This window comes from Lampris incognitus, chromosome 21 (genome assembly GCF_029633865.1).
Source record: "Lampris incognitus isolate fLamInc1 chromosome 21, fLamInc1.hap2, whole genome shotgun sequence".
NCBI lineage: Eukaryota > Metazoa > Chordata > Actinopteri > Lampriformes > Lampridae > Lampris > Lampris incognitus.
The window spans coordinates 14,754,603-14,776,088 of record NC_079231.1 but is presented as its reverse complement, the minus strand read 5'-3'; the positions used below and the strand labels follow the sequence as shown (position 1 = coordinate 14,776,088).

Below are 21,486 nucleotides of genomic sequence, written 5' to 3'. Positions count from 1 at the left end.
GTGCTGATCACTGCGCCACCGTGCCGCCCGTGGTCCTCCCTCTGGGTCTCCAGGGGGGCGTAGAGGCCGATCCCGGAGCCGCATAATGGGAGGACGCCTGCGCATGACAGCTTTTTACATGGAGTGGCTGATGCGCCTGCAGCCACCACACGGTCCTTGGCAGGGGGTGGCCAGAGTCCAATGGCCTGGAGAACCAAGACGATTGGGGACCATCCTCTGTTGCAGCCTTCCCCCGCCTTCACTGCCGTTGTGACCTGAAGACATCTTCCACCAGCTCCGCCGTTGAGGTCTTTGTTGGATCGCGCTTCGTCTGGAACCTCCACGGTGACCTACCCACCCTGGGTGGCCCTACCAGGAGCCGAGCTCCGGACGGCATCGCTCTTGGGATCGCTGGTACGCGCAAGCTTCTCCACCACAAGGGGGCGATCCAGGAGAAGCTTCTCCACCACAAGGGGGCGATCCAGGAGAAGCTTCTCCACCACAAGGGGGCGATCCAGGAGAAGCTTCTCCACCACAAGGGGGCGATCCAGGAGAAGCTTCTCCACCACACGGGGGCGATCCAGGAGAAGCTTCTCCACCACAAGGGGGCGATCCAGGAGAAGCTTCTCCACCACAAGGGGGCGATCCAGGAGAAGCTTCTCCACCACAAGGGGGCGATCCAGGAGAAGCTTCTCCACCACAAGGGGGCGATCCAGGAGAAGCTTCTCCACCACAAGGGGGCGATCCAGGAGAAGCTTCTCCACCACAAGGGGGCGATCCAGGAGAAGCTTCTCCACCACACGGGGGCGATCCAGGAGAAGCTTCTCCACCACAAGGGGGCGATCCAAGAGAAGCTTCTCCACCACAAGGGGGCGATCCAGGAGAAGCTTCTCCACCACAAGGGGGCGATCCAAGAGAAGCTTCTCCACCCTGACTACAGATAGCACAGTCCTGACGGGAAGCAATCGGTTTATCCCTGTCAAAAGACACGTGATGAGGTGTCCACCTCCTAAAGGAGACGCACCAGTGATAGGAGAGCAGTCATATTCATTTCACTGTTCGTTATCGACGATGCCTCGTGGCGGCATTGATGGATAGAGCTCTCACGCCCGAGAAACCAGATGAGTGACAACGTGCCGGATAATCATTCTGCGTTCTGAGACTGACTGCAACATCAGTACCAATTTCCCAACTAATGTATTTGGGACGGGCCTCTGAATGCCCCCCTCCAACATGTCCAATATATAACACCAGGCTGCTGCTGAGCCGAATGCAGAGCCTGCGACACGGCCGAGCGTCCAGGGGAGGAGAAGAGCTGCAACTCGTCCGTTGCTGCACCCGACGTGAAGTCGTGAACATAAAATATTGTCAAAAAAAAGAAAGAAGATATTTCTCGACTTTGACGCGAGCGTGGCGAGGTCTGTCCCAGCTCTGCGGCGTTGGCGGTGAGAGCGTCTTCAAACTGTTTTGCTCTAATAGTCTAAAAGCCTACAGGGGGTTCTGTGTTTTAAGCAGCCTCTCTTCTTCTTCTTCTTTATCACATGCAGCCCAGCAATGCTGTATTGACTCTTGTGCACGTGCATCTGTACCACCCTCCTCCTCCTCCTCCTCCCCCCCCCCCCGCCGTTGTCACGTGCACGCCCTGGCCTAATTCTGTTGACGGCGCCTCACACGCGCGCAGCCCTCCGAAAAGTGCCGGGGGCTGTGGATGTCTTTCATGCCTTTGACCTACGGTGTGTGCGTGCCCGTGCTCAGTTTCAGTTGCACTCCGCAACCACAAAAATAGCCCCAGACTTTGTTCCGGGGGAGGAGGGGGGGAGGAGGGAGAGGGGGCTTCATATGAAATATGTATACCTACTTCACAGGCGTCGCCCACTACACACTAATACCACAGTCTCGGCTGCAAAGCAGAGTCTCGTAATTTCAATTAGGTTTCTCGGGGAGCATTTTTGATTATACACACACACATATATATATATATATACACTTTCCGACAGGAAAGGCCCGTGAAGCCAATCAGAGGCTCCGGCGCTGTGCCGCGGCTCACAGCAGCAGACGCATTTGTTCATCATTTTCCTTTTCAAAGCCTTTCCCCTTGCCGAGAGTGTCAAATGAAGAGGCATCCAAAAAAAAAAACCCTAACAATTTGAGGCAGAGCAATTTATCCCACCCTTTTCCCCCCCTATAGGAACATTGGCGGGATGTAAACATGCTTTAATCGCGTCACCGGGTTTGAGCCACGAGCTCCAAAGCTGATTTCTATCAGACAAATGCAGGCGACAACAAGAAGCGGCGGTGGCTACAGCGCCGCTGTCGGTGTCGCTGGGCTGAAAATGTATAAGTGAAGAGGGTGCCGGGAACATCCCTGCCATTAGTCTGTCAGTACTTTCTTCTTCTTCTTCTTCTTCTTCTTCTTCTTCTTCTTCTTCTTCTTTTTTTGTGTGTGCATGACCCACCCAGGCCGTTAAACCCAGGTGTGCTGTCACCATTCAGGAGAAAGAGGATCTCACAGGGGGGCGCGTGTGTGTGTGTGTGTGTGTGTGTGTGTGTGTGTGTGTGTGTGTGTGTGTGTGTGTGTGTGTGTGCGTGTGTGTGTGCGCGTGTGTGTTGAGGGTGGTAAAAGGCAGGTAGGCAGTCAGATAAGACAGACGGACAACGAGCAACAAATGAGCCCCAGTATCAAATTGTTCGAGGGACTCGAACAATTTGATACTGGGGCTCTCAGTGATCATCTTGGGTGGGCCGAGGACACGGCTGGAGCTCAGAGCAAGAGACGGGGGGCCCGAGGGAGCTCCAGGCTGCCAGATACTCCTCTGACAGGTCATCTGTTGACACAAGGGACCGGTCAGCGGCATGAAACAGAGCCCGGGGGGGGGGGGGGAGGGAGGGAGGGAGGGGGCGAGAGAGATATGGGGGATGCCCCTGAATCTCACGGTGTTGAGTAGATGTGTCAGAGGGAAATGAGAAATAAGAGCCTGGTCCTCGGGGGGCGAGGCTTGGGGTGGGGGGTGCGGTGACGGGGGGCAGATCTGCAAGATTTGCAGGAAAAGTGGGATTGACAGGTGTAAGGGTTCCTACCTTCGGTTAATGTGTAATCCTGCTCGTGTGCAGAGCGCTGCGTTGAGTCGGGTCCGCTGAGACCTGTCGACATTGGACGCCAATGCTGTCTTAGCAAGCCGGATGCATGCGTCGCATCGTCTGTCCATGCAGGAAATAGTCTTATCCCTTTCAAAATGGCTGCGTCTTGCGTTTTAGAGAACAAGCACCTTATCCATATATTTGCTTATTTCATTATTGACCTTTGACAGCAAAATGCCCTCGTTTGGATTGCTCTGCAACACTGCCCCCTGCTGGTGGTCTGCGGCGCCCCAATGACGTTTCCCCCCATGGCAGGTCTTTCAAAAGCAGTGTCAGCACAATAACGTGAAGCAGGATTTGGTAGCAGTGTACGTCAGCCTGTCGCAGAAATGTACCAAACACGTAGCTCCCTCATTTGCATAAAGGCCCAATTAGTGACACGGACGCTCAGACCAAGAGGGCGGCGGTAGGATAACTTGGTTTGGAGTTTGCAGAGATGACGGTAAATGGGGGAAAGACGGGGAAATCGATGCATCAGATGCGATGTAAAAAAATGGATCCTGAGGAAAAATGTTTTTCAGTAACATCTGGAAGGCTGACTGTTATTCGCTCGTCGCCTTTCTGTAATTAGATGATTATGAGCCAATTGTGGGACATTTTCTCCTGTCAGATCTCCTGTCAGTACAGAAAGACGGACCAAAGAAACGAGATTTGAAGGTCAGACGCAGTTCTTTTGAATAACGCAGCTACAGATGTTACAACGTGGTGCGATTTCCCTGGTCTCTGGCCGGGCGGTGAGGTGATGATTTGGACGGATCGAACCCCAGAAATCCTGGAGTGGCTGTGTACCACTGGTCGGCTGATTTACCCTCAAACTACCCCACCTGGACCGGTCCCAGATAGCATCCAGATGTGGGCCACTTCAGGCAATGATGCGGCACTGATGGCCTTCTTCTGGCCCTGACAACACGGATGTGAGCCTGAAGTGGCCCACATGCATAATAGCAAATATGGCCCAAACATGCCAAATCACATGTGGGCAATTTTTGGAAAAGACGTGGTGCTCTGGGCTCCATGTAATCTGGATGTGACCCTGAAGTGGCCCGTGTGGTAAATGGTGAATATGGCCCAAATATAACAAATCAAATGTGGGCCACCTTTGGCAAATATGTGGCACATGGGGCATTGCTGTGGCTCGGTTCTGGCCCAGATCTGGCAAACAGGAGTGGCCCAGGCGTGCCATCATTCCACGTGGTATGTGGGCCGGAAGAAAGTGTCAGTGTGGGACGGGTCTGGGCCACAGCAATTTTGCTATCTGGGGTGGTCTGTACTGCTGGGCCTGGGGGACATTTCCAGCCCTCCACTTTAACACCGGCAGACTTGCACAGGCGACACACATCACGACGCGTCGCCATCTTAACATTAGAAATGTGCAATGTTGACGAAGAAGAACGAAGAAAACCTGCAATCATCGAGTCGCATTCGACAAGATCCAGCTGAAGATGGGCTCCGTGTGTGACCCACGGCCATGCACCTGAGCGCAGGCGGCGCAGGCGGTGCAGGCGGTGCACCTGATTCCACACAGGGTTTAATAACGGTGCACGGTCACAAAACGAGAACCGACTTCAAAAACCACCTCCACCAGAAGTGGTGGCTCACAACAAACACGTGCCGGTTGCATGTTTCTGTTGCACAAGTGAGTGACGGCGCTGACGCTTAATGAGCCTTGAAAGAAAGAGAATAAGATAGATACATATATATATATATATACACACACACACATATATATATACATACGTATATATATATATATATACACACATATATATATATATACGTGTGTATATATATATATATGTATATGTATATGTATATATATACACACACACACACACACACACACACACACACACACACACACACACACACATATGAAGCATCAGATAGTTACAGCCTTGAGAGCTGTAGTGTTTTTAAGTATGGTGCCCAGAGGGAGCCGGAGACACCCGGGGCAATGTGACTTGACTACTAATGAAGACTCCTATCATGTCCGGGTCCGTGGCAGCCCGATAACAAAGAGGCAAAGTGCTGTTTTTTTTATTTTATTCTATTTTATTTTTGATGATACGGTGCGTGTTATCAAGGGGCACATGCACGTGGATCCAGTGCAGGCGTTCGCATGCACACCCTGTGAGTACACACGAGGTCCAAGTTATATTAGAGATATTAGAGAGGGGGTCAGATACCGACACACACGTGCGCGCGCTCACGCACGCTCACGCACGCACGCTCTCTCTCTCTCCCTCTCTCTCTCTCTGAAGGGGTTGATGTCCTGCAATTTAGGTCCCATGCAACAGATGCCAGTATTTCTCCATACATGCATTGGGTCCGACGACCAGGCAGCGTCTGGCACGGCACCACAGAGCCCGGACAGGGATTTGGAAAAGGTTTCGGAGAGCAAAGGATAGCCGGTCTTCCTTTGGATCGAAGAATCCACAAAGAATATAGACAAACATTTTCTTCTCCTTTTTTTTTTTTGACAACTTAATGAGACTTTTTGATATCACCAAAAACATGTGACTGGGACCGAAGGAGGGAGGAAATATGCCCCGTGCACGGTGCCAGACTGTACATGCATGCGCCACTTTAAAGTCGCTTATGCACGAACAGCCAATGAAAATGCTCAACTCCTCTCACGTGGCAGCCGGGGAAGTTGCACAAGTTGACGCTTCCTCGTTGTGTTTGGACAACATCCCCGACTGGGATCGGCGGGTCTGCAGCCCAGTGAGTGAGTGTGTGTGTGTGAGTGAGTGAGTGTGTGTGTGTGTGTGAGTGTGTGTGAGTGTGAGTGTGTGTCACATTGGACACATGCACTCAGCAGCCGGGACGCCTGACTGAACCGTCGACGAAGTCAGGTAAAGAAGTAAAGCTCTGAACTGAACTAGCATGAAACTCAAAATGGGAATCTATGTGCCATGTTGTTCTCCTGATGCTATTCTGCAATCAGCATCGACCTCGACTTGAAGTTCATAACACATGGATTCTCTATCGACCTGTGTGTGTGTGTTTTCGACATGTCTCCTTGAACTAGTCAAAACACTGAGGTTTGTAGGTGAACACCTACATATTGGAATCGATTGAAAATATCCATGTGCATTATCTAAGCGTCACTTCCTTGAGCTTGTGTCTGTTTTCTGTGCATTCTTGTATTTTTCTCTTCTTTTTTTTGTGCAGCTGGAGTATTCTGCAGCACCTGGAGATTTGCTTCTAATGAAAAGTGCATTGCAAATAAAACGTGTTATTGTTGTCTGTCTCTATTGGCTGTCTCTAATCCTGCAGTATTTCCCTCATGACAGAAATGAAATGTGCGTGGCCCCCACCCTACTTACTTCTGTTGTGCTTAGAGGCACGCTCTGTCTTCCTTCTGGAAAACAGCAAGCCCAATTTTGTCCTGATGATGGTGGATGACCTGGGAATCGGGGACCTGGGCTGTTACGGCAACGCTACCTTGAGGTAATAACTTGAAGAACATGTCTACGTGAACCTTATTTCTTTTGTTGCATACAGTTCATTTGGTCCTGCTGTTGACTTGCAGTTCTGAATTCTGCTGCAAGACTTGGGGGAGGGGGGGGGGCGCATGTCATTGAGAGTTTTTTGAGAGCCAGTAGGTGAACGCCACCATGCACACGTTCCTATTGTTACTGAATTCACATTAAAAGGTGGTGTTATTGCTGATAATGGGTTGTTGTTTCAGCACTCCCCATATCGACCGGCTGGCCCAGGAGGGCGTGAGGCTGACACACCACATTGCAGCGGCACCCCTCTGCACGCCCAGCAGGGCAGCCTTCCTCACTGGACGCTACCCTATACGATCAGGCCAGTGCATTTAATCCTGCTCATATAGTTGGTCTGTGCAGCGGTGTCTGGTGCAGTTTCATTCACAGGATCGTGCAACATTATTCACTACTGCGCAAACCTGCATGCCTCATACATCACGGTACCTGGTCATGTCATAGCCTACCTACAGCACACACCTGTTCTCTTACACCGCTAATAAATGATATTGCTTATTATTGCATCTGCACTCATATTTTTTTTACTGCTTAATACCTATCATATTTAATTTTTGATGTTTAACTTTGCACTTAGCTTTTCCCCAAATTTACACATCTCCTATCTTGCTTGTCTGCAAGCGTATATGTTACGTGTAACTGAGAGCAATGTACCAAGTCAAATTCCTTGTATGCGATCTTGCCTGGCTCCAAAAGCTCAGACTCAACTACTTAAAACCCCCATGGGTCGATCTTCTTCTGAGGGAGACGGCGTGTAACAGTTGGAATATGCTGAACAGTCAAAATCATTCTGATACTGGAAATCAGAAAGTGATTTTTTTTTTAGCTGACTAAGCTAGCACACACAGGTAATTTGAATTTTTTTACATTTTCATGCAAAACACACTCGTATTTACATATGTGACACGACGTTCAACCGAACCTTTAAGCGATGCAATCTCTACGTCACATTGAGTTTTATTGAACACAGGCTGATTTGATCAAATTCCCTGGCTGCACCCCTTAGCAAGTACCCCACCACCCATCCACATAAAGTCAGTGAGTCCATGTGGATGGAGAAGCTTAGGTGAACTTTATCAGTCCTCCACTAAGCAGACTGCCAATTACTACCTACCCAGTCTGGAGACTGTTGCTCTGTACTGGAAAACATCTCTTCGTCTCCGTTTTCACTTTCTTTATTATCATCATTATCAGTGGCGGAAGAAGTATTCAGATCTTTTACTTCAGTAAAAGTACTAATACCATACTATAGAAATACTACACTGCAAATAAAAGTCCTGCAATCAAAACCTTTCTTAAGTAAAAGTAAGCAAAATGTACTTAAAGTATGAAAAGTAAAATTACTCATTCTGCAGAAAAATGATCCCTGTCCCAGCCTATGCTATTACATGGATTAATATCCCGCTTCCGGTGTGGGGAGATAGCGGTGCGACAGCCTCACCCAGTACTGTCCATGCAGTGTCTGCGTCCGCGTCTGCATCTTAAGCTGTCTTCGTTTGATGGCTGGGAGAGCTGGAGGTGGATCGGCAGGGAGAGCTTGGTCTGCTGTGTCCTGTGGCCCAGGGACCACGGCCCTGCCTGGAGCTGTGCCCGAAGAGGACGCACCAAGGGCGGTCTGACAGGACGCGGAAGTGGGGGAGGCTAAGCTAACTGCTAGCCCATGCAGACCGGCAGTTCCAACTGTCATCCTGGCTGGTGTTCACTCTCTTGGACAGTGGGGGAAAAAAATTTTTTTTGGGGCTATGTTGGCTATAGTATGTGTTTTGTAGTTTTGGTAGTTTTTTTTGTAGTTTTGGATATATGTGTTATAGATTGGATATGTTTTTTTGTTGCTTTGTTTTTTTTGTCTGTGTTGCACTGCTGTGGGCTGGGGAAACGATATTTCGTTTCATTTCATTTCATGCACACAAAGACATGAAATGAAATGACAAATAAAGGTTCCTGATTTCTGAATATTACTGCTGCAGTAATGTGTATGTTGCATTTTACTGCCGTAGATTTTTAAGGTTTAGCTAATTTTAACTACTTTATATACTTTTGGTCGTTTAATCTAATGCAATGCATCATATTCTATAACATCATCATATGTTTGTAGGGTCGATGTCCTGTGAGAACCACGTGTCTCTGAAAAGTCAACTTTTCATGAGCTCAGAAAAACAGCCGTTTTCAAATTTGTGATAACCCATTTTCCATCTAATCCAAGAGGGTTTTTAAATAGTTTCTTTAGCTTAAGAAGTAGGAGTATTTGCTCAACCCATAAAGGAACACCTAATCCTTCGGCGTATCAGACTATCGAATCAAAATCACCAAATTTGGAGAGACATGGTTTTCACTAGATGAGCCGTCAGACAAATGTAGTGGAGTGGAAAGTACAATATTTGCCTCTGAAATGTAGTGCAGTAGAAGTATAAAGTTGCATAAAATGGACACACGGAAAGTACAAGTACCTTGAGTTTGTACTAATGTACAGTACTCGAGTAAATGTACTTAGTTACATTCTGCTATTGAGTATTACCATTAGATTTGTGCAACAGGGTCAGTTCACAGTTAAAATGTTAATTTTCACAGTGTTGTGATGCACTGTGCATCAGATCAAGCTGATTTTCATCTACAAACACACTAAGTATCATTCACAAGTGATGTAATGAGACAAGACATACATCTATGACAGTAACACAGGTAGACAGGTACATGGGCAACTGGCTGCCTTAAAAAAAAAACAATAGCTGAAGTTAATGTTTGGCGTTTGACTGGTTTTATCCAGATCTTACATGAGTCGTGAAGGACTAGAGGTTATTACAATATTTAAAGAAGAGAGAAGGGTGTATACCTTCTGTTAACTGGCGTACCTGTATCTGTCCTCCCCCGGCACTGCAAGCAGAATATGAATCTTGTTCCTTTGCCATTGCATGTGCATATATAATAATGTCATATAGCTTGTGTTGTAAGAATTAGCATGCCAGTATGTGAAAGTATACTATGTTATTGTTTAAATACACCAAACACTGTGAATGCTAGATATTGTGTTTTTGATGTTTGTTTTTTGATGTTTGTTTTTCTTGGGACAGGTATGGTTAGCAAAGGAAGAATTGGAGTCTTCTTATTCTCTGCATCCTCTGGCGGCCTCCCGAGCCGAGAGATTTCCTTCGCCAAGATTGCAAAACAACAAGGCTATGAGACGGCGCTGATAGGTGGCTCCATTTATCATTAATTATGCATGAGCTAACACTATGGCTTAGAGATTAGCACCGCTGCCTCACAGTGAGGAAGGTCCCAGGCCTTCTGTGCAGACTCTGCATGCTCTCCCAGTGTACCTGTTGGCTTCCTGCTGCTGCTTCGGTTTCCTTCCACTATATATCTAAAATCTTTTGACATGCATGGCAGTTTCTTTTTCCTCCTATTTTTCACAGTACTTGAGTTTGTATTGTGCAGCACAACTTGCATTGAATTTGAACTATACAGTACAGTGGGAATTGAGTCTGAAATGTATAGTAGCTGGATTAATTTAAGAGTAGGTGAGAAGGGGTAGGAAAAAATAAGTGTATACTTCCTCCTACTCCTTTCAAACACGTAACAAATAATCTGATGCATACAGAGATTTGTTCACTGAGTTTGATGTGTGGATTTGTTGATCACTTTATTTACATGTTCGAAATAAATCATCGTTCATTCATGCATGCATGGCAGGTGAATCAGAGACACTAAATTGCCCATCGGTATTAATGGAAATGTGAATTATTAACAGATTGGTGACCACTGCAGGGTGTCTGTTTGCCTTCAAACCTAATGCTAGCTGGTAAACGCTACCCCCACGGGTGTACATTTCATCAATTGCATTTAATTGTTTAAAAAAAGAAGTAAGATGTGATGAAATCAGCGCTCAATGCTTTTGTCATATGTTGCTTTGTTTGCAGACTTGAAACTGTGATTTCCCCCCCTCCCCCATCATTTTGTTCTCCTTTCAGGCAAATGGCACCTGGGTCTTAACTGTGAGAACAGCAACGATCACTGCCACCACCCCAGCGTCCATGGGTTTGACCACTTCTACGGACTCACGGTGACCAACTTGCGGGACTGCCAGCCGGGCCATGGCACGGTGTTCTCTGAACTCCCACCCATACTGTTTGGCACGTTTTGTGTGGCCGTGCTCACCGTGGCCTTCATCCATTACGCGGGTGTGGCGACGGTTCGGAGGGCGCTGGTCCTGGGCCTGGTGTTGCTGTCCGCCACGGTCGCGGGGCTCTTAATGGCCTTTCTCACAACGTTCCCTAACTTCAACTGTTTGCTTATGAGGGACCACGAGGTCGTGGAGCAGCCATATGTTAGCGAAAACCTGACACAAAGGATGACGCATGAAGCGATGGACTTCATAGAAAGGTATATTTCCACACTTGTACTACAAGGCTTTTCATTTTGCCTGGCATATACAACGTCTGCTTGAGTAAGTCTAAATAGAAGTCGTGTATTTTTCAGATAATGCTTCATAAAGAAGCAATTTCTACAAACTAGGGGAAAAGTAATTGCATATAAAACATATGTAAGCAATAATATAAACCTCCTAAATCAGTTAAGTGGCTCCCTCGTCTCCACTCTCTTTCCTATGACTGTAAATGCCCGCTGACAAGTACAAATAAAAAAAGATTAAGATGTAAATCGTTGCATTGGACTTATTTTTGGCATTAGTAACGAAACAGGGCTGGGTGTTTCCCCCCCCCTCAGGAACTCAGAGAGGCCATTCTTGCTCTTCTTGTCCTTCGTTCAGGTGCACACGGCCATGTTTGCGTCCGCTCCGTTTCGGGGGAGGAGTGGCCACGGTATCTATGGCGACGCCGTCCAAGAGGTGGATTGGAGTGTAGGTGAGTGCAGGATGCTTTATTTTATTAATATTGTAACGGACTGAGTGACCTGTTGGTTTTGGACTGTTTGTTGAGGTTGCTGGGGTTTCCGGGTTGTCAGTGAGCACGTTGTGTGCTTGGAGGCCGTGGGGCCTGTCAGTCACTGTCAGTTGCCTATGGAGGTGGTTTGGGTGAGATGGCGTCCCTGTGATGGGAGCTAGGGAGAACGTTTGTGTTGTTGTTCCCGTTAGCTCTGGGGAGCGGAGTTAGATGATAAGCGCGGAGCCAAGCGGTTAGCCTGTGTACCGCTGCTAATAAAGTGCTGGCGAAACCAGCCGGCGTCTCCTAGCCTTCTTATTGAGGGGCGCTATTTTATTTTGCTTTTTATTTTTCAACGGAAAGGGACAGCTTATATGTCAGTCGTAGCATAGTCTGGCTTCAAGTTTTGTTTAAAATGTTTGCATTTTCACATTTTTCTTGCTTAAATATTAAGGATGATTTTCTTTTGCCTACCTTGTTGGTATGGGGTTTGTTGGAGTCATTTTGTAAAGACTCCATTCGCATCCTACTTGTGTTATTACAGCATATCGTACTAAGTCGTTACTTCTATTCTTCCTGAATTACATCAGAAATTCAAGGACTGCCTGTTGACTGTTGTTGCTGGCCTTTGTGAGCCTAATTGAATTGGGGAACTCTACAGTCTGTTTTGCTCCAGCGTATTTTATTGGAGAAGGTATGATGCTTGTGCAGCCGAAGCTATGTGTAACTTCAAACTCTTCAGCAAAAACGTAATTTGTTAAACATTTCAATCTCCGCAATTTGAATAACTCAACTCAATTTGTGGGTCGTCCCTGAGGCTGAAATACATTACATTTAACTTTGGTGAATTTAACAAATTTGAATTTTGAATTACCAAGTATTTACTTAAAAATCACTTTTTCGACTATTCAGTTTACTCCATAGGTAACCCCAGGCCGCACGCGACCAGCGCTTGTTAGGCTTTATCTCACACCATTACTGGTTAACATAGCTGCTGGGGCATTTGTTATTTTACCTCCGCTCAACTCTGCCCTGTCTGTTCTCAGGTCAAATCATGCAGACGCTGGACAGACTGAAGCTGAGGGAAAACACACTGGTGTACCTGACCTCTGACCAGGGGCCTCATCTGGAGGAAATCTCATCCAGAGGCGAGGTCCACAGAGGCTGGAGCGGCATTTATAAAGGTACAGGGTGGGCTCACTGGGCGGTTTTTGCCAGTGGCAAATGTGCGTATTGTTGCTGAAGCGCTGATGTTACTACACAATGAGGTTAAATGGAAAGTCCAGTGCAACCGTGCAGCCAAACATGCTGATTACAAATCAACAACTGTGTAAAAAGCATCTTTGGGAGCTAGCCAAACATCTCCCATAGATATACATACATAGAACCTGCAATATAGCCTATGCCGCTAGGTATTGGTGAGTCGGAAAGTGCAGATTGACTCAGAATGACTGGGAACCTGTTGGGCTAAAATACTAAAAAAAATGTCACACAGAAAGTTGAATCAGTTCATCTGGACACGTTTATTGAGAGAAACGTTTCATCACTCATCTAAGTGACCTCTTCAGTCTCAACTGACTGCAGGTATCCCCACCCTTATAAACAACACAGTGGCATAACAACTGAAAGCAATGGTCAATTTCATATGCAAATTGCCGTGAGCATTAACTAGAGTTACACTGGCCATGTGTAATATTCACAGAGGATTGGGGAATAGTTGCAATCACAGCATTGTAAGATGGTGACAGATGGTACTCTTAGCCCCCCCTCTGTTCAGGGATGGTCGTTCCCTCTTCACATAGATGGCCTCTTTGACTCCCCGTTCAAACCAGCGTTCCTCCCTATCAAGGATGTGCACATCCTTATCCTTGAAAGAGTGGCCACTTGCCTGTAGATGGGTGGAGTGCTGGCCTGACGTATTAGCTCCCCTGTGTTGTGCCATCCTCTTGGCCAGCGTCTGTTTGGTTTCCCCAATGAACAAGTCATGGCAATCCTCCCGGCACTTAACAGCGTACACTATATTGCTCTGCTGGTGTCAGGGGACCCGATCCTTGGGGCGAACCAATTTCTGGTGCAGCGTATTTTGGGGTTTGAAAGCAACTGAGTTGAGGCGTTTGGAAAATACGCGTCTCAGCTTTTCCAATACTCCCAACACATATGGAATCACCACTGGTTTACGCTTAGACAGCTGTTGTCCTTCTCCTCTGTTGGATCGGCTGGTGCACTGTTTGGATGTCTTCCTGGCTTTTGAAAAAAGCCCAGGTAGGACAACCACACTAAAAGTACATCTGTTGAGGGCGTCTGGGTCGCGTAGCGGTCTATTCCGTTGCCTACCAACACGGGGATCGGCGGTTCAAATCCCTGTGTTATCTCTGGCTTGGTTGGGCGTCCCTATAGACACATTGGCCGTGTCTGCAGGTGGGAAGCCGGATGTGGGTATGTCTCCTGGTCGCTGCACTTATGTCTCCTCTGGTCGGTCGGGGCACCTATTCAGGGGGGAACTTGGGGGAATAGCATGATCCTCCCACGTGCTACGTCCCCCTGGTGAAACTCCTCACTGTCAGGTGAAAAGAAGCAGCTGGCAATGCCACATGTATGGGAGGAGGCATGTGGTAGTCTGCAGCCCTCCCCGGATTGGCAGAGGGGGTGGAGCAGTGACCGGGATGGCTCGTAAGAGTGGGATAACTGGCCAAGTACAATCGGGGAGAAAAAGGGGGAACCCCCCTCCCCCCAAAAAAATTTTTATTACAAAGAACTAAAATATCCCCACATAAATTTCAGGTAAGTAATCATTAAAACCCATATTAACTGGTATCCTACTCTAGTTTTTTTGGGCCTCCTGACCTCATGAGAACACAATTTGCAGTGTGGCAGTGGTAGCATTACAGCTAGACCTCATGAATATTAAAATATACATGAAATAAATAAACTGCTGTAAAGCATTTTTCAGTGTGTCGGGTAATACGTGATGACACCATATGACAATACCCTCAAATGTATGAATTGGCGAACACACCAAAATGGCAGTTTTGTGTCCCTGTCCGGCCACATGGTGATGCTCGCTGGTGTCATGTTATAGTGTAGCCTCAGGACAGTTGATGGTTGAGAAAATAACTGACAGTTACCCACAAATTAGTACTCTCTGTACTCTCTTTGACATCTAACACTGCTTTAACAACCTGCGAGGAGCATCTGAGAGCTCCTTTAATGTAACATGCAATAGTAGACAATACCGGATTAGCTAAACGAAAGGGAAATGGTGAAAAGGTGGTGTTGGTGACTAGAAAAGATTTGTGTTATCTTGAATGACTTGATGGTAAATTGTCTTTTAAACCTTTCCTCAAACCCAAATAGGACCGTCATAACCGCCTTCGATGGATTAAATGTTGTGGAGGACCACACTTTCACCTTAGTACAGAACCTCCATCAGGTACGCTAGCATCTGTTCAGAGCTACAGTCAACTTGGACCAGAAAGTTTTTCCCCAGCAAAGGAAGCCGTCAGCTTGAGTCAGTGTTTCAAAAAGGGCTGCCAGACAATGATTCTTGCAGTCCTGTCAATATACTCTCAGATTCGATGTAATCCTCTTGTATTGGCACTGCAGACTTGATTGAAAGGCAGCACCGAGAGCTTTGTAAGCCAGCAGCTATTTGCTATGCTCTTTTGTCTCAGCGAGCGGTAAGCACTTTCCCTAAGTTACCGACCCACCAACCTTTCAACACAAGACGAGCTGATGTATGAATGATATATGAGACCGGCTCAACGTCTTCTTTTTCGTCTTCTTCTTCTCTCCCATGAGCAGGAGGGAAGTCCACAAATTGGGAAGGAGGCATACGGGTCCCAGGGATCCTCAGTTGGCCCGGGAAGCTGCCCGCTAGTAAGTGGGTAGATGAACCCACCAGCAACATGGACCTTTTCCCGACCGTTGTGCGTCTAACCGGAGCCACCGTCCCTGATGACAGGTGAGCCGGAGCCACCATGCCACAGCACGTCTGCCATAGATCTCAGTCAAAACAACTATAATTCAGAATCTAGGAGACAACAGGACAGCACAGACTGACTCTGTGGGTGCTCATCACCTCTGGGAAAGATAAAATGGCAGGAAAGAGAAAAAATAATGTGTTCACAGCGAGTATAACTGTTAGCTGTAGAGAGAAGTGTGCAATTTGAAGAATACAGTATTTAAAGGGCCATACTGGTGTTGTTGCATGTTTCTCCCCCCCCCCCCGCCCCCATTCCCCCCAATTGTATCCAGCCAATTACCCCACTCTTCCGAGCTGTCCCGGTCGCTGCTCCACCCCCTCTGTTGATCCGGGGAGGGCTGCAGACTACCACATGCCTCCTCTGATACATGTGGAGTCACCAGACGCTTCTTTTCACCTGACAGTGAGGAGTTTCACCAGGGGGATGTAGCGCGTGGGAGGATCACGCTATTCCCCCCAGTTCCCCCTCCTCCCCAGAGAGGCGCCCCGACCAACCAGAGGAGGCGCTAGTGCAGCGACCAGGACACATACCCACATTCGGCTTCCCACCCGCAGACACGGCCAATTGTGTCTGTAGGGACGCCTGACCATGCCGGAGGTAACGGGGATTCGAACCGGCGATCCCCGTGTTGGTAGGCAACAGAATAGACTGCTATGCCACCCGGATGCTCAGTTTTTGCATGTTTTAGCCTGTATAAGTTCTCTGGCTAATGTTTCTGTTGCCATGAAGAAGTCTTTAAGTTTGAATTTTATTTGGAAAACAATCTTTTTTTCCCAGGGACTATTTTCTGGTGGAGACACATTCTGTTGTGTGGGCATCTTTAAATGTGTTGTGACCTACAGCAAAGTGCAACTCCTCAAATCAATCCTAACTTTCAGCTGTGTTATCCTGTAGTGATAATGTAACACTGACAAAAAAAAAATAATTGTAATTTCGACAAAGAAATAATGGCGGCTAAATGTTCACTGTGATGGGACTACCTAGTATCTCAAGCAAGTTTCAAGTTTCTGCAAGCTGATTTTCGTACTATACTGAACTGAATGCAAACCTGTGCTTACCTTTAAAGGAAGGAAAGATGTGTCCAAAAAGGAAAATGAGAAGCAGAAATGTCAATTATATGCACTGTGTAGTAAATGGGCTAAAGCGTGTAACAGCACTGGTAAGGACCTTTAAGGATGACGCAGCAGTAGCTTAAAACAACGACTGCTACAGCCACCGTGGCTGGATGTGACGTTGGTGACTTGGAGATCTTTTTCTGTTTGTCTCCCTCGCCACAGAGAGATAGATGGACATGACCTCATGGCGCTGCTTCAGGGAAAGGCGGAGAGGTCAAACCACGAGTTTCTCTTCCACTACTGCAATGCCTACTTAAACGCTGTCCGGTGGCACCCCAGAAACAGTGAGTCTCTACATTCATCCTGCTGAACTGCATAACAGACTATTACCAGCAAACAGAGCTTGAATTATGGAAATATCAGCAAAATTAAAATGTTCAAATATTAACGACACCCAAGTGTGTTTGTGCACGCTAGGAGTTTGTCTTGGCGGGATACTTAAGGTACAAGGACACGAACAATTTCTTTCAAAAGTAGAGATCATCTAACAATAGGAGTTATCTACTCAGCGGAAAATATTGAAATATCTAATAATCTGATTGAGCTTTAGTGGTTATCTTTCTATACAGAATGCAAAAAGCAAGAACTGGCATTCACAAAAGGTAAAATCCTCATATAGTGATGCTCTACTATTCAGTCTTCACTTTAGTATTGCACAAGAACAAGACTTTTTGCGCTGATGAGAAAATGTGTGGGGCCCAAAAACACCATCTTGGGTAATCGCTGGCTAGTCTTGATCATTAAACACAACTTTTAATTGTTTTCGCAGGCAGCGCTGTTTGGAAAGCCTTTTATTTCACGCCCGACTTCTACCCGGAGAACGAAACGGTTTGCTCCCATACGCAGGTCTGCCTTTGCTCGGCAGGCTATGTGACCTACCACAACCCTCCTTTGCTGTTCGACCTCTCCAGGGACCCGTCAGAGACCACACCCCTGACCCCCGCAACCGAGCCGACCTTCCACGCCGTCCTGGCAGCAATGGGAGAGGCCGTTGAGCGCCACCGAAACTCGGTGGAGCCCGTGGAGAACCAGATGTCCGTCGGGAACCTAGTCTGGAAGCCCTGGCTTCAGCCCTGCTGCTCCTCATTGGCCCAGCTCTGCAGATGTTTGCATGATGACCACTAAAGTCCTGCAACTCCTATTGCCACGAATTAATCATAAATTGACGACTATTGGCTACAACGGGGACAAAACTATCTTTTTTTCTCTTTTTTTTTTGTGTGGATTTTTCCCCCTCTTTTTCTCCCCAACAGTATCCGGCCCATTGCCCCACTCTTCCGAGCCGTCCCGGTCGCTGCTCCACCCCCTCTGCTGATCCTGGGAGGGCTGCAGACTACCACATGCTTCCTCTGATACAGCCGCTTCTTTTCACCTGACAGTGAGGAGTTTCACTGGGTGGAAGTAGCACGTGGGATGATCACGCTATTCCCCCCCAGTTCCCCCTCCTCCTCAAACAGGTGCCCGGACCGACCAGAGGAGGCGCTAGTGCAGCGACCAGGACACATACCCACATCCGGCTTTCCACCCACAGACACGGACGCCTGACCAAACCGGAGGTAACACGGGGATTCAAACCGGCGATCCCTCTGTTGATAGGCAACGGAATAGACCGCCACACTACCCGGACCAGAGCGACGTCTTTACCTTGTGGTTGTTTAAAGGACTAGTTTGGATTTTTTGAAGTCTATCCCTATTTTATACTCACTGCTTATGTAGTGCAGAGGGAGGTTTCATTTTCTAAGAGATCCATCATTTCTCTTTCATCCTGGACACACAGCTCCAGCTTATCATCTACAGTTCAATGAAATGAATGGGGGACAAATCCACAATCCTCGTCCAGTGCCAACAAAAACACTCCACGGTTAAGCCAAAACTAACATGACGCCACAGCAATCAGTCATAGTGAAGCGGAGAGGTCATTTCACAAATTTACAGTCATTTTAATTGCTAAATTCCCTCTTAGTGTTTGCTTTGCAGTGCCACATCGGAGTTAGTCTTGCAGGCTGTGTTGCAGGAGGTAACAAGGAAACGACCATAGCCAACCAACCAAAAAAAAAAAACAACTTTTAATTTTCAAAAGAACCGCTTGAATTCACCATGATTGATTGCTGGAGCATCATGGTAGCTTTGACTGCACCGTGGGGTGCTTTTTTCCGCACTGAATGAGGATTGCGGATCTGTCCCCCATTAATTGCGTTGAACTCCAGTTGACAGGCTGAAGCTGTGTGTCCGGTGTGAAGAAAAGGATGGATAACTGTGAGAATGATACCTAACTATGCACTACATGAGCGACGAGGGAGGAATAGGGATTAACTTCAAACATTTTGAACTGTTTTTTTTTTTTTTCGGGATTATTTGAAGCCCACGACTGAACTCGTATAACCCCTCTGTGCCGACCGCAACACACTGTGAGGGGAATGTCTGCACAAGACAACATACTTACAATTAAAAGTTAACGATGGTGAGAGTATATACAGTACTGTTCATTGTCATAGTTTCTGGTATGCCCAGTTAATTGTTAGGCGTAATCACCAAAGACGTACTCCATAAGCAGCTGTATGTTATGCAACTTCCAAATTTGCTCCAACATTTACAAAATAATACTTCAGGGAAAGTAATAGCCGTGGCATGGTGGCGCAGTGGTTAGCGCGGTCGCCTCACAGCGAGAAGGTCCTGGGTTCGAACTCCGGGGTTGTCCAATCTTAGGGGTCGTCCCAGGTCATCCTCTGCGTGGGTTTCCTGCAGGTGCTTCGGTTTCCGCCCAAAGACACGTAGGTCACTCTGGTGAATCGGTCGTACTAAATTGTCCCTGGAGGCCTGTAATTTGCACCAATTTATTTGAAGTTGAAATATTTTACTGCAGTTTTTGCTCAGCTGACCTTTCACCTCTCTGACCCTGGACATGAGCACAGTGTCCTATTTCCTCTGGTGTCATGCAAACCTTCAACTGCTTGCAGAAAACAAGTCAAACACTGACGTTTTTTTGGTATTGCTGTGTTAAAAATGATCAATTATATGCTGGTAATTCTTTCATCTAACTCATAAAACTGAAATACAACAGCTACATTTGCTTTGATAAGTTGTTTTTCTCCTCTTTTTTTTGCATACAAGTGTGCCCTGTCAAGCAGGCAAGCATTTTCTTGTTTTACTGCTTTTATAGTTTCTGATAAAGAGAGCCCCTCCTTTTTTCTTCTTTTTTCATTATCCAGCTTATCTCTGTTTGAGATTTGAGGAGGTTCGGACTCTTTCAACAGCCCCGTTGCCATAAGAGAGCCGGGACAAGGTCGGGACAATGCTTCTGAATCAACAGCTCTCTGCCAGTAAGCTACCGTGGAAGAATTTTGATTGAATTTGAAAGCTGCTCCCACACCGTTTACACTGTAGTCCTTTACTCAGAAAAGACCAGTGCCGTCTTTCCAAAACCTGGTGTGGCATTTAGTCTTTTGCATCTATGTGATGATTTTTAAACAAGTGTTGCACTAATAACACACATTTTATCACTGTTATGTAAATAAATTTGGGTTTTTTTTGGTTCTTTTATCAGATTGAAAATATATGCAAGCCCCCAACCTATGGAATCGGCTGCTAATCCAGTCCCAGTGGTGATGATTTATGAGTGATATTCGGGGAGAAGTCATTCTATAGGCCCATCAAATCTGCAGCGGCAAGAGCATTTAATGGTTGCGGCGCTGGGCCTGTAATCACATCAGATGATCGGTGATAGTGATTCGGCCGCTGACTTGGCTCTGATAGGGACCAGCTGTTTATCTCCCTTCCTGACCCAAGCGTTTAGCTTTGGCTCATGGTGCACAGCGGCCGGCCCCTCAGCAGCCCCGACGCCAGCAGGGGGAAGGGATGCCGGTTGTATATCACAGCCCCGCCGACGTCTGCACGCCTCACGCCCATCCATAACAGGGCTGTTTGGACACAGCTGTCAAAGTTTAATATCGGGGTCTGCCTTTCATGCTGAGACAGACAGTCGGAAGTCATTTGTTGCACTGAAAGGCCACTTCATTGTGGAAAAGCATCCATCGAGGCAAGATGTTGATCCGCTGTCAACACAGGCAGTTAGCATTTGAGAGAAAAGGCCGGCCAGGACATAACGTTGATAAAGGTTTACACGCACCTTGTCTCTGTTGATGTGCAGCAGATGTAGGTGTGCGCTCTTCTGAGCTGCTGTTTATGGTGAGGTAAGCAGCTGCATCATTACAGGCCCCAAACGGGCTCCATTAGCCGATAACTTTCCAAACGACAGTCCCCTCTTGTGTGCTTTTACACATCTTTTGGGCGAGGAGGGGCTTTGACAACATATAAAACCATAAGCTTGGGAATCTCTAACCTTGGGCGGAAGGTGTAAATTAAAGAGAGACCTTAATTGAGCTTCATGCCTCATTATGGGGAACAGCAAGTAGTCTTGGGTAATACCTGGTGAGGGAAATGCCCATAGACTGTGCAGGTTTGTAATGTATGTGTTAATGGTTTCTAATATTAGATTTATTTTTCATCTATAGGGAAAGGGCAGTTCTTTGTCTGTTAGGCTGTTGGAGAACTGTTATGAGTCTCGTAGGTCTCATTCTGTTCAACTAACTTTGAGATTCCAGGAATATACAGTATGTGATTTGCATGTAAGCAGAGGAACCAATGAATTTGACCGTGGTGTAGAGAATGATGTAACTGGAGGCATTCAAGCACCCATAGCTTGCCTTCATGGAGATAGTTCACATTTGCTTTTGCTTCTGTCCATCGTGCACAGCAGGCTGTATCCTCACAGGGTACAGCCCACCTCCCCAGGGAGGTTTGGCTCTCCTGCTGCAGGTCAGACGCTGGAAGACTAATGAGAAACCCTGCTCACGTCTCCTGATGCATGGGGTAAGGGTGGGGGAAG

General features: G+C 47.1%; 1 protein-coding gene across 1 annotated transcript; it reads left to right on the top strand.

Annotated features, from left to right (window-relative positions):
- The first annotated feature begins 5,905 nt into the window (after window positions 1–5,905).
- Window positions 5,906–18,362, top strand: sts (steroid sulfatase (microsomal), isozyme S). The gene is made up of 10 exons (XM_056301399.1): window positions 5,906–5,972; window positions 6,414–6,570; window positions 6,812–6,933; window positions 9,698–9,820; window positions 10,595–11,006; window positions 11,349–11,485; window positions 12,550–12,687; window positions 15,305–15,464; window positions 16,764–16,885; window positions 17,371–18,362. Exons 2-10 carry the CDS (start codon window positions 6,416–6,418, stop codon window positions 17,724–17,726), a joined length of 1,725 nt encoding a protein of 574 aa, XP_056157374.1. The 5' UTR covers window positions 5,906–5,972; window positions 6,414–6,415; the 3' UTR covers window positions 17,727–18,362.
- Window positions 18,363–21,486: the final 3,124 nt, after the last annotated feature.

Excerpts from the sequence above, each read along its gene's own strand:
- sts (XM_056301399.1), top strand. The coding sequence starts at position 6,416 with ATGAAATGTGCGTGGCCCCCACCCTACTTACTTCTGTTGTGCTTAGAG. Across the intron at positions 6,571-6,811 it reads TACGGCAACGCTACCTTGAG|CACTCCCCATATCGACCGGC; the intron begins GTAATAACTTGA and ends TTGTTGTTTCAG. Across the intron at positions 6,934-9,697 it reads ACGCTACCCTATACGATCAG|GTATGGTTAGCAAAGGAAGA; the intron begins GCCAGTGCATTT and ends TTCTTGGGACAG.